Source organism: Somniosus microcephalus, unplaced genomic scaffold (assembly GCF_052327205.1).
Source record: "Somniosus microcephalus isolate GS21.2 unplaced genomic scaffold, FLI_Smic_1.0 unresolved_chr1, whole genome shotgun sequence".
NCBI classification, from domain to species: domain Eukaryota; kingdom Metazoa; phylum Chordata; class Chondrichthyes; order Squaliformes; family Somniosidae; genus Somniosus; species Somniosus microcephalus.
In genome coordinates, this window is record NW_028225179.1 from 141,290,757 (window position 1) to 141,303,469 (window position 12,713).

A 12,713-nucleotide genomic window follows, 5' to 3' on the forward strand; every position below is an offset into this window, starting at 1 on the left:
CCACACCTCTTCTAGGAATGCCTACCTTGAAGAAGTTCTGCTCTTCTCTTCGACGGGATCTCCGTTTGGCTCTTCAACCTTGTTCACCTTCATTACTTTCAGTTTCCCTTCTCGTGTTTGAATCTCAGCCGTCTTTTGTCTCCACTGTCCTATTACCATCTCGTCTGGTTTTGAATACCTCTTAATGTCCCTTTTACTTCTTTTGTTCTATCACAGCCCTGCCTTCGATCTATTTTATTTCCTTTCCAGTTTTGAAAAAGGGTTTCAACCCGAAATGTCAACTCAAATTTCTCTCCACGGATGTTGCCTGGCTGCTGAGTTTTTCCAGCATTTTCTGTTGTTATTTCGGATTTCCAGCATCTGCAGTATTTTGCTATTTAAACCCTTTTAGTCCCGGTATTATGCTGGCGAACCTGTGCTGCACCCCCTCCAAGGACCAATGCATCCTTCCTGAGGCGCTGTGCACAGAGCTGAATGCAATACTCCAGATGGGGTCTAACCAGAGCTAAAATGCTGGACATTAACCGTTTGTCAGCTGGCTTTAACTTCAAAAAGTTACATTGAGTCTACAGCACATAAACAGGCCATTCAGCCCAACTAGTACATGCCAGAATTTATGCTCCACACAAGCCTTCTCCCACCCCTCTTCATGTAACCCTATCAGCATGTCCTTCTATTCCTTTCTCCCTCATACGCTTATCCAGCTTCCCCTTAAAGGCATCTATACTATTCTCTTCAACCACTCCCTGTGGTAGTGCCTTCCACATTCTCCCCACTCTCTGGGTAAAGAAGCTTCCCCTGAATTCCCTATTACAAAAGCAAAATACTGCAGATGCTAGAAATCTGAAATAAAAACAGAAAACTCTAGAAATACTCAGCAGGTCAGGCGGCATCTGTGGAGAGAGAAACAGATAACGTTTCAGGTCGATGACCTTTTGTCAGAACTGGAAAAAGTTAGAGATGTAACAGATTTTAAGCAAGGGCAGGGAAAGGGGGAGGGGAGGAAAGAACAAAACGGAAGGTGTGTGATTGGGTGGAAGGCAGGAGTGATTAAGTGAAAAAAGGTATGACAGTACAAAGCAAAAGGAGGTGGTAATGGGACAAATAAAGGAACAAAAGACAAGTCTCGAAGAGGTGTAAATGGGAATGGCAGAATCATCAACAGCTGTCATGTGAAAAAATAGAGCAGAGGTTATGGTCTGAAATTGTTGAACTCGATGTTGAGTCCAGAAGGCTGTAATGTGCCTAATCGAAAGATGAGGTGCTGTTCCTCGAGCTTACGCTGAGCTTCATTGGAACAGTGTTGGAGTGGAGAATTAAAGTGACAGGCGACTGCAAGCTTGGGGTCAGACTTATGGACTGAACGGAAGTGTTCTGCAAAGCGGTCGCCCAATCTGCATTTGGTCTCTCCAATGTAGAGGCGACCCCATTGTGAGCAGCGAATATAGCATACTAAATTGCAAGAAGTACAAGTAGATCGCTGTTTCACCTTGGAAGGAGTGTTTGGGGGCCCTGGATGGTGGGAAGGGAGGAGGTAAACGGGCGGGCATTGCGTCTCCTGCGCTTGCACGGGAAGGTGCCGCGGGAAGGGGGAAGTTTTGGGTGCTGGGGGGGGGGACAATCGAAGGAGCAGACATAGAATCATAGAAGATAGGAGCAGGAGTAGGCCATTCGGCCCCTCGAGCCTGTTCCGCCATTCAATGAGATCATGGCTGATCATCCAAACTCAGTACCCTGTCCCTGCCTTCTCCTCATATCCCTTGATCCCTTTAGCCTTAAGAAATATATCCAACTCTTTCTTGAATATATTTAATGAATTGGCCTCAACTGCCTTCTGTGGCAGATAATTCCACAGGTTCACCACTCTCTGGGTGAAGAAATTCCTCCTCATCTCAGTCATAAATGGCTTACCCCTTATCCTTAGGCTGTGACCCCTGGTTCTGGACTCCCCTGCCATCAGGAACATCCTTCCTGCATCTAGTCTGTCTAGTCCTGTTAGAATTTTATATGTTTCAATGAGATCCCCTCTCATTCTTCTAAATTCCAGCGAGTATAAGCCCAATCGACCCAATCTCTCATCATACGTCATTTCTGCCAGGGTATCGCGGAGGGAGCAGTCCCTTCGGAGACAGTTAAGGGTAACGGATTTGATCGGCGTTAACCCCCTTCCAGCCGGTCAATTTGGCGGTGGGGGGGGATCCTCAAATCCGCACAGCAGCATGTGCTGGAGAGAGAGAGGGGGGCGAGTGGTGTGGAGTGTGGCAAGAGGGGCGCTGCAACTGATTGGCGGACGCGGGAGGTGATGACCTCATGGCAGGGGTGTTGCTTCCAGCGCGTCAAGGGCAGGGTGTGGAATGTGGCAAGAGGGGCGCAGCAGCTGATTGGCGGGCGGGGCGGGGGGGGGGGGTGGAGGTGACGACCCCATTGCTTCTCGCGCGTCCGCCTTGCGCCTTTAAATAGGAGCGCCGGAGGCGGATTCTCCCGCAGCTGCGACGGGCGGCGCTGAGGGTGGGAACATCCTGACTAGATGGTGTCCAGACCTGCCGCCGCCGCAACAACAGCAGCGGAGGAGGCGGAAGAAGAAGGCGCCTAAACAGCGGCGACCGCGCAAGAAAGGCCAGAGCATTACCCAGCTGATCCTGCAGGCGCTGTCGGCCCGCAAGCAGCGCGGCGGCCTGTCGTTGGCCTCGCTGCGGGAGGCGCTGCTGGCCAACGGCTACGACGTGGAGAAGAACAAGATCCGCCTGCGGATGGCCGTGCGGGGGCTGGTGCGCAACGGCTCGCTGGTGCAGACCAAGGGCCGGGGCCGGGGGAGCGCCGCCACCGCCGGCTACCTGAAGCTCGGCAAGGGGCAGAGGCCGGAGAAGCCGCCGCAACAGCAGAGGAGGAGGAGGAGGAAGGCCACCACGTCGGTGGTGCCGAAATCCCGGGCCGGGGTCAAGGCCAAGAAGGAGACCAACGAGAAGAAATGCCGGACCAAGACCCCCCACAAGAAGCGGACTGCGGTCAAAGCCTCTCCCAGGAAGACCAAACCTAAACCCAAAAAGACCAGGAAATAAACTTTTATTTGGGAGTGGTGGGGAAATCAGCTCAAAACTCCAAACACAAAAGGCTCTTTTCAGAGCCACAACTCTCTCTGCAAAAAAAGGCTGAAATTAACCAATTCAATTCCTGCAATCATCGACCAGCTTATTTTTTTAGTTTTGGGAAAGTGGGGTCCAATTTGAGTCCCACACTTTCTCCCCTTTGGCGCCCTTTCTCTCCCCTGATAGCCCTGCAATTTACTTTTTTTCGCCGCTAAAAGGATGACTGGGAAGTTTAGATTTCGCTTAATTATTTCTGGAGGGCGGTGCACACACGGCAACAATCTCCCTGGATGGTGTAGACTGGGTAGATAATTGGCAGAGAAAAGAGCTGAGATTGAGGGACAACAACAACTTATTTATTTAGCGCCTTTGACGTAGTAAAAAAATTCCCCTAGGCGCTTCACAGGAGTCCCAGCAACAGCCGGATCGACCGCAATCATTGTCCAATCTTGTACGTTTCTGTATAGGAAATATTAATTTGCTTTTATAGCTGCGATTGGCAAATCCATCAATTAATGTTTCTGCTACAATTGCGAGATGGCAGCAGTGCTCTCGCATTCCTGTATAACTTGCAAGTGACTGTCATCTGATTTACTTTCATTACTTCAGTTAATGTTTCATCAAAGCTGTGACATTGAATCCAATGTCTTTTTTTTCTAGCCGACCGTTTTCTGACTTGATTATGCCGATGTGAAGCGTTTTCCGGGACTTTTTTTCTCTGTTAAAGGGGCTGTACGATTGCAAGTTGTAGATGTTTGGGTGTCCTGTGTCATTTCCGCCCCGGCATAAGATGGGGAGTAAGATGCATGGTCCAGTCCATAATGGTCCACAGTCACACAGGTCTTGTGCATCAGTGGGTTTGAGGCGAGTTGTTTCTCATAGCAAGGAGGGGTGAGTGGACTAGGTATGGTAACCCCCTTCTCCCAGGGAAGGGAAAGGGGTTTGAAAAAGGGAGAATTTCAAAAGGAAAACACACGAACATGACCTCAATTCGGAAAGACCATCAAAAGAGCTTAAAGAGCGGTCTTGGCCCTGAAGAAGTTCAGAAGTCTATTGGGACTTCCCCTCGAGGGAGGAGGAAAGAGCAGGGAAGTGGGACTAACTGGACAACTTTCAAAGAGCCCTCACGAATCTGTAATCTCCAAAAGTCCCGATCGCTGCTCCTGGAACTTGTCCCCTCCACTTGCACTTCCACCGGCGCCATTGAAGCTTCTTGAGATTCTGCAGGACCACTGGATCTTAGAAAAATCCCTCCCTCATCTGGGGCCAGCACCGAAAAGTTGCTGCTGTTCATTGCCAAGATTGCAGTGGGGATTCCCTCAGCAGTGTAAGTGTATGTCTGTAAAGACAAATCCAGCCCCACATACGGCTCCGTATTCAGCCTTGGGTGGTGCCAATATTGCTCTTGTTTTATGGTCCATATTGTTGGCGCCTACCTTCAGAAGGCATCGCCCACAGAGGCTTCTGGTGTCGGTATGTTTTAAGGCTCCCTGATCGTCTTTAGCGGAACCACTCGGCAACCAATTATTTCTGTAGACCTTGAGTTGTCCGGGTTTCTTGGCCATTTGCCCCTGAAGACAGGCAGCTGTCCCTTTCCCCTTCTCCGCAAAGTGGGAAGAGCTTGTGGCTCGAAGATTTGACACCCTCGCCTCTTCCTTACAGCAACATCTTGCTAGTATGGCTCCCAAACTGGACTTCCTTAACACTTTTATCTTAAAAACGGCTAAGCGTCCATTGCCTCTTCTCGAAGGTATCCGAGAGCTTGAAGCAGACTAAGGGGGAAAAGGAGAAATATAGAATTCACATTAAACTGGCCTGTTTCTGAACAGATACCGCAGGAACCGTCATTGCGGCCTTTTGATGCCTGTAAATAGCAGGCTAGACAAGAGTCTCAATGTTTCTGTCCTGAAATCCTGGGATTGAGCGTTTTCTCGGAATCTCCCCAATGGTCTCCAGGTTTGAATCTTTGGCGGATTGGTTCTGCCCGTCGCCCCGTCTTTATCTGTTTGCACAATTTTAGCAATCCTATTCAATTGTGCAAAGGTGCATTTAGGTTAAATATTAACATGTCAAGTTTAGTTTAATTGAAAAGGAAAAGCTTAAGATAAATCTTGTGGAACAAGCTTTCGGCCATGCCTTGTACTTGTCTTCAAAATCAAAAGCAATCACTTTGTAGGATGTGTTACAATTGTCATAGTTTAATTTAAACAAATGTACCGGGTAGTAAAGATGAGGGTTTATTTATCGTTTCACGCCCATCAAATGTATCGGACACGTGTCGATAAATTGAAAGCACGTTTTTAGCAACACAAGTGAAACCTTGTTATAAGCGGGGAAATACTCGCCGCTCATGGAAACATGAAAGGAAAGCTGAATGTGCTGAAAACACACGGCGGTTCAGCCGACGTCTGCGAGAGAGCAAGACAGGTTAACAGTTTGGGTGGAAGATTGTGAAGAAAGGCATCGACTCTGGAGGAGCAAGCTGTGAAATAACGTCCGATGGGCAATTGTCACCGGAAGAAGTAACGCGCGGCGGATGGGCGCTTCGCTCCCAGTGTGTGTCTGACCATCTTCTAGTTGTATTCATGTCGAGGGCGAAGCGTTGATGTTGGGCTCTGGGACCCTAAAGCAGGTGGGTTCTTCATCATTCTGCAGACAGGTCCTCAGTTCAGTTTCTTGGGCAGTTTTGGACAGTCGCAATTTTTGAGGTATTGTGGAATTCAAAAGGCTTTTCGGGCAGTCCGATACATTCGCCACAAGCCACGTGTGAATAATTGGAAATCCAGATGTGGCCAATTGCATTTCCGATTAATACATTTTAAAAGAAATGTGTCAGGGACAGCGTCGTTGGGCACGCGATCTTAATAGTCAATATTCGCAAGGTGTAGGCAAATGTACTTTGCATTTTTTGTGTGCATCTGTTGGGAAACTGGTGAGATAAAAAGCAGAATGCCAGAGTGTTTATTCAGCGCTGAGCGCTTTACTTCCTTGGTCACGGAATGGTGCTTGGTGTTTGTTCAGTAAATATACACGTATGAAGCATATGTATCTTTGAGTGCATGTAAAGGAGCTGGGAACATAGGAACAGGAGAAGGCCATTCAGCCCCTCGAGCCTGCTCCGCCATTCAATAAGATCATGGCTGATCTGCGACCTAACTCCATATACCCTCCTTTGGTCCATATCCCTTTAGTTAACAAAAATCTATCAATCTCAGATTTAAAATTAACAATTGATCCAGCATCAATTGCCATTTGCAGAAGATGTTCCAAACTTCTACCACCCTTTTTGTGTAGAAGTGTTTCCTAATTTCACTCCTGAAAGGTCTGGCTCTAATTTTTAGACTATACCCCCTAGTCCCAGACTCCCCAACCGGCAGAAATAGTTTCTTTCTAGTTTGGCACTAAAATTAGTGGTGGCTAAAACAGCCAACTTCTATTGGACAATGCTCATTAAAATCAGAATTAACGGCGCCGAACTGCGCCCCTCCGAAGCATTTCACAAGATTGGAGCGCTGAATTATTATATTATATTCTGCACAGTGCACATAGTGATGATCAGCTTAAGCTCGGAATTTTGCTCGCATTTTGTGGCTCTCAAAAGAGCCGTTGAGTTCAGAATGAAGTTCCAGAGCCTGCACCCCGTTTCCAACGAGAGCGATTTTCCTCTAGCGCCGCTTTGCGCTGATTTTGCGCGGGCGCCCCGCCGGCTTGGCCTTGCCGCCTCTGGCGGTCTTGTTTTTCCGGCGGGGGCGGGCGGCGGCCCTGCCCTTAGCGGCGGGTGGAGATTGCAGGCGCTTGGGTTTGGGCAACTTGGGCTGGCGGCGAGACTGCGCCGCTCGGGGGACGGGGACGGCCGGGCGTTTCAGCTTGGCCTGGGCCCGGCACCAGGAGGGGGCCGGAGTAGGTCTGCGGGCGGCCAGGTTCTTCTTGACCGCCGCTCTTCTTGCTGCTGCTGCTTCGACTGCCACCGACCCGGAGTGCTTGAACCTGAAGGAGCCCGAGGCGCCGGTGCCGGCGGTCTGCACCAGCGAGCCCTCCTTCACCAGGTACTTGACCGTGTGGCTGACGCGGGTGTTATTGCGGTTCACGTCGCAGCCCCGGGCCGACAGCGCCTGCTTGAGGGCGGCCAGCGAGATGCCGCGCCGCTCCTTGGTGGCCGCCGCCACCTGCAGGATCTGCTCGGTCACCGTGGGGCCCGTCTTCTTGCGGCGCGGCGGGACCGGCCGCTGCTACTGGCGGTGGTGGTGCTGCTGCTGCCGCCGCCCATTCTTCTTCTTATTGTCCACCAGGTCCGGATCTCCCACATCCTACTCCGCCTTCTGGTTGTTGTCAGCCATGCTCAGAGAGAGGACACGGTGTGATACCAGGACAGGGGTTTGGGCTGAAACTAAAGGCGCTGCGAGTGGGAGCGGCCGCTTTTATAGAGGGAAGGCGGACGGAGTGGAGTTATCGCCACTCTCCCCCTCCCTCCCAAACCACACACACCTTGTTCTCTTCCCTCCCCTCCCACTCCCCTTGACACATAGAAACATAGAAGATAGGAGCAGGAGTAGGCCATTCGGCCCCTCGAGCCTGCTCCGCCATTCAATGAAATCATGGCTGATCATCCAAATTCAGTACCCTGTCCCTGCTTTCTCCCAATATCCCTTGATCCCTTTAGCCTTAAGAAATATATCCAACTCCTTCTTGAATATATTTAATGAATTGGCCTCAACTGACTTCTGTGGTAGAGAATTCCACAGGTTCACCACTCTCTGGGTGAAGAAATTCCTCCTCATCTCTGTCCTAAATGGCTTACCCCTTATCCTCAGACTGTGTCCCCTGGTCCTGGACTTCCCGGCCATCGGGAAAATCCTTCCAGCATCTAGTCTGTCTAGTCCTGTTAGAATTTTATAAGTTTCAATAAGATCCCCTCTCATTCTTCTAAACTCCAGCGGGTATGAGCCCAATCAACCCAATCTCTCCTCATACGTCATTCCTGCCACCCCAGGTATCAGCCTGGTGAATCTTCGCTGCACTCCCTCCATGGCAGGAACATCCTTCCTCAGGTAAGGCGACCAAAACTGCACACAATACTCAAGATGTGGTCTCACCAAGGCCCTGTACAACTGCAGCAAGACATCCTTGTTCCTGTACTCGAATCCTCTCGCTACGAAGGCCAACATACCATTTGCCTTCTTAACCGCCTGCTGCACCTGTATGCTTACCTTCATCTTCTTGTGTGCCTCTCTCTTGTACTAAACAACAACTTCACAATAGCAACATACTGTACCGCGGGTGCAGAAAATGTTGGCAATGCTCAGCAGGTCAGGCAGCATCTGTGGAGAGAGAAACTGATTTAAAGTTTCAGGTCGGTGACCCTTCGTCGGAAGTGGAGATGTGACAGGTTTTTAAGCAAGTGCAAAGGGGGCAGGGAAAGAACATTGGTGGAAGGGTCGAGAACCAGAGGACACAGATTTAAGGTGATTGGCAAAAGAACCAAAGGCGACATGAGGAAAAACTTTTTTACACAACGAGTGGTTAGGACCTGGAATGCACTGCCTGAGAGGGTGGTGGAGGCAGATTCAATCATGGCTTTCCAAAGGGAATTGGATAAGTACCTGAAGGGAAAAGTGTTTTTGCAGGGCCACGGGGAAAGGGCAGAGGAGTGAAAAAAAGACTTGCATTATACAGCACCTTTCATGACCACCAGACATCCCAAAGCACTTTACAACCAATGAGTGTAGTCACCGTTGTAATGTAGGAAATGCAGTAGCCAAATTGCACTTAGCAAACTCCCACAATGTGATAATGACCAGATAATCTGTTTTTGTTATGTTGATTGAGGGATAACTATTGGCCAGGACTCCCTCTTGATAACTCCACCTGCCCTTCTTCGAAATGAGTGCCATCGATCTTTTACGTACAACTGAGAGAGCAGACGGGGCCTCGGTTTAACGCCTCATCCGTCAGCACTGCACTGGGAGTGTCAGCTTAGATATTTGTGCTCAAGTCCCTGGAGTGGGGACTATGAACCCACAACCTTCAGAAACTCAGAGGTGAGAGAGAGCGCCACCCACCGAGCCACTGGCTAACATGCAAGTGGGACTAGCCGAAGACACTTGCAAGAGAACCCCAGCCTCTCCAGTCTATCCACGTAACTGAAGTCCCTTAATCTCTGGAACCATTCTTGTAAATCTTTTCTGTACCCTGTCTAAAGCCTTCACATCCTTCCTAAAGTGCAGTGCCCAGAATTGGACACAATACTCCAGGTGAGGCCGAACCAGTGTTTGTATAAAGGCCTCCTTCTGTGCTGTAACCGTTCTATGTGGCCGGATGTCCAATTTTGTTTGATAATCACGTCCCCCTCCCCCCCTCCCCTCCAAGGAGGTGAATCGCCTTGGGGCCTGAAAGGCGCTGTGGAAATGCATGCTTTTGTTGTTGTTGCTATCATTTGTAACAGTGTGAAGAGGGGGCGGGGCTTCGTGGGCGGGGGGCGTGGCCGAGCGGCGGGTTGACTCGACCACGTCCGCCTTCTGCCCTTATAAACAAAGTCGCCGCCGCGACTCCGCCACAAGTTTGCGTGACATCCGTCAGCGCGGATTTGCCCGATGGCCGACCCTGTTAAAGCGGATGTCCCCGCACCCGCTCCTCCCGATGCCGCCGCCAAGAAGAAGGCTGTCTACCGGCCGCAGAAAGGAGGCGCCGCCGCCGCGGCGGCCGAGCAGATTCTGGAGGCGGTGGCCGCCACCAAGGAGCGCCAGGCGGCCCCCAAGCTGTGCGCCCTGAAGAAAACCATCTCGGCCGCCGGCTACGAGCCGGAGAAAGGCGCCGCCGTCCGGCCCAACCAGTCGGCCAGCACCTTGGCCAACAAGAGCTCGCCGGTGGAGAGCGGCGCCGGCACTTCCTCGGCCTCCCTGCACCCGGACCGAGAGGAGGAGGAAGGAGAGGCCGAGGAAGGAGAGGCTGAGGACGGGGCCGAAGGAGGCGCCAAGAGGAAACCGGCCGCCAAGAAACCGGTCCGCAAGAGGGCGGCGGCGGCCAAACCTGCTGCCCACAAACGCGCCAAGAAGTCGGCGGCGGCCAAGAGCCCCCGGAAGGCCAAGCCCAGAAAAGCCCCCAAGCGGCCCGCAGCCTCCCGGACTGTGGGGCGTAAGCGACGGGCCCCGAAGAGGAGGTAGATGGGGCAGGAGCGGCGAACCGGCTCAACACTAAATAAAAGGCTCTTTTCAGAGCCACTCACACATTCACAAAATATGGAGCTAAAGACCATTGTTGACCAATAGGACTTTGTGCAATGTTGTAGAACGGGCGATAGCGGATCCGCAGGCCAATTTGCATCTCCCAAATTGAATTTCTATTATTTCAAATAGTATGACCCACACCCAGCTGACCAAAACAAAAAAAAACTTACTCTAATAAACGAAGTAAAATGTGCCATAAATATAAACAGAACCTGCTGGTTATTTATAGCGTTTTCTGTTTTTATTTGAGATTTCCTGCATCCGCACTATTTTGGTCATTCGTAGCGAAATGAATCAATTTGCATTGGCCGGGAGTTTTATTTGGAGCGGCGAACCGTCTGAACACAAAAGGCCCTTTTCAGAGCCACTCATATTTTCAAAATGAGCTAAAGGCAGAGAGTGATTTCCACCCCTCGATTCTCACCTGAACTGGATCACATTTTGTTGACTGGGTCTAGTGATTCATGAAACTCTATGACCACAAATGTAAACAGAAAATGCTGGAAATTGCATGATCTGAGTATTTCCAGCATTTTCTGTTTTTATTTCCGGCATCTGCGGTATTTTGCACTAATGTGACCAAATGTATTCAGCATTTACTTGGGAAGATAGTTTGAAAAGAAAAATAGAAGTCTTAGGGCTAGGAATTCGACTTGGGCGGTATCAGATCGGCCGCCCTTTGAACGCAGCGCTGATACTGATTGATTGCAATGGACTGAATATCAGGCGCTACGAATTTATATAGCACCTTTCACAACCTTTTTTTAAAAATCGTTTTTATGGGATGTGGGCGTCGTTGGCAAGGCCAGCATCTATTGCCCATCCCTAATTGCCCTTGAGAAGGTGGTGCTGAGCCGCCTTCTTGAACCGCTGCAGTCCGGTGTGGTGGAGGTACTCCCACAGTGCTGTTAGGGAGGGAGTTCCAAGATTTTGGCCTGGCGACGATGAAGGAACGACGATATACTTCTAAGTCAGGATGATGTGTGACTTGGAGGGGAACTTGCAGGTGGTGGTGTTCCCATGCACCTGCTGCCCTTGTCCTTCTAGGTGGAAGAGGTCACGGGTTTGGGAGGTGCTGCTGAAGAAGCCTTGGCGAGTTGCTGCAGTGCATCTTGTAGATGGTACACACTGCAGCCACGGTGTGGCGATGGCGGAGGGAGCGGATGTTTACAGTGGTGGCTGGGGTGCCAATCAAGCGGCTGCTTTGTCCTGGATGGTTTCGAGCTTCTTGAGTGTTGTTGGAGCTGCACTCATCCAGGCAAGTGGAGAGTATTCCATCACACTCCTGCTCTTGTTGCCACAGTATTTATGTGGCTGGTCCAGTTAAGTTTTTGGTCAATGGTGACCCCCCAGGATGTTGATGGTGGGGGATTTGGTAATGGTAATGCCATTGAATGTCAAGGGGTGGTGTTTAGACGCTCACATTTTGGAAATAGTAATTGCCTAGCAGTTCTGTGGCTCGAATGTTACCTGCCACTTATCAACCCATGCTTGAACGTCGTTCAGGTCTTGTTGCACGCGGGCATGGACTGCTTCATTATCTGAGGAGTTGTGAATGGCGCTGAACACTGTGCAATCTTCAGCGAACATCCCCACTTCTGACCTTATGTTGGAGGGAAGGTCATTGATGAAGCAGCTGAAGATGGTTGGGCCTAGGACACTGCCCTGAGGAACCCCTGCAGCGATGTCCTGGGGCTGTGATGATTGACCTTAAATCACCACAACCATCTTCCTTTGTGTGACTCCAGCCAGTGGAGAGTTTTCCCCCCGATTCCCGTTGACTTCAGTTTTACTAGGACTCCTTGATGCCACACTCGGTCAAATACTGCCTTGATGTCAAGGGCAGTCACTCTCACCTCACCTCTGGAATTCAGCTCCTTTTCTCCATGTTTGGACGAAGGCTGTAATGAGGTCGGCAGCCGAGTGGTCTTGCTCTTTTTGATTGAACAAATTAACTGTAAATTAATAAAACTTTAATAAAATGTTAACAAAATAATTTTAAACTGCTTTGGCCAGGAGTGATGATGCACTCCAGTTCCCGCGGCGCCCACCAGTCACAGAAGACCTTGAGCATGCCGGTGGACACTGCGTGCTCCATCTCCAGCACCCGACCACCCGCTGCCTGGGCCTGTTTATGGTTACCTTCACCAGGCACAGGAGCAGTCCTACGAGGTCCTCCGATCTGCCTGCTCCCCCCTGCCAAAGGGTGACCAAAGATCAGGTGCGTGGGACTGAAGTGCAGCCAGAAATCGAGGAGCAGCCCCTTCAAATAGTGGAACAGTGGCTGCAACCTTTCACATTCGATATAAATGTGGAACACGGACTCCTCTCAGCCGCAGAAAAGGCAGGCGGCCTGGGAGTCCATGAACCTGTTTAAAAGCTTATTGCACGGGATTGCTCCATG

The 12,713-nt window shown here is 50.5% G+C and overlaps 1 protein-coding gene across 1 annotated transcript; it reads left to right on the forward strand.

Moving 5' to 3' along the window:
* The first annotated feature begins 510 nt into the window (after nucleotides 1-510).
* LOC147096054 (histone H1C-like) lies at nucleotides 511-3,066 on the forward strand. The gene is made up of 2 exons (XM_085973764.1): nucleotides 511-526; nucleotides 2,461-3,066. Exons 1-2 carry the CDS (start codon nucleotides 511-513, stop codon nucleotides 3,057-3,059), a joined length of 615 nt encoding a protein of 204 aa, XP_085829890.1. The 3' UTR covers nucleotides 3,060-3,066.
* Nucleotides 3,067-12,713: the final 9,647 nt, after the last annotated feature.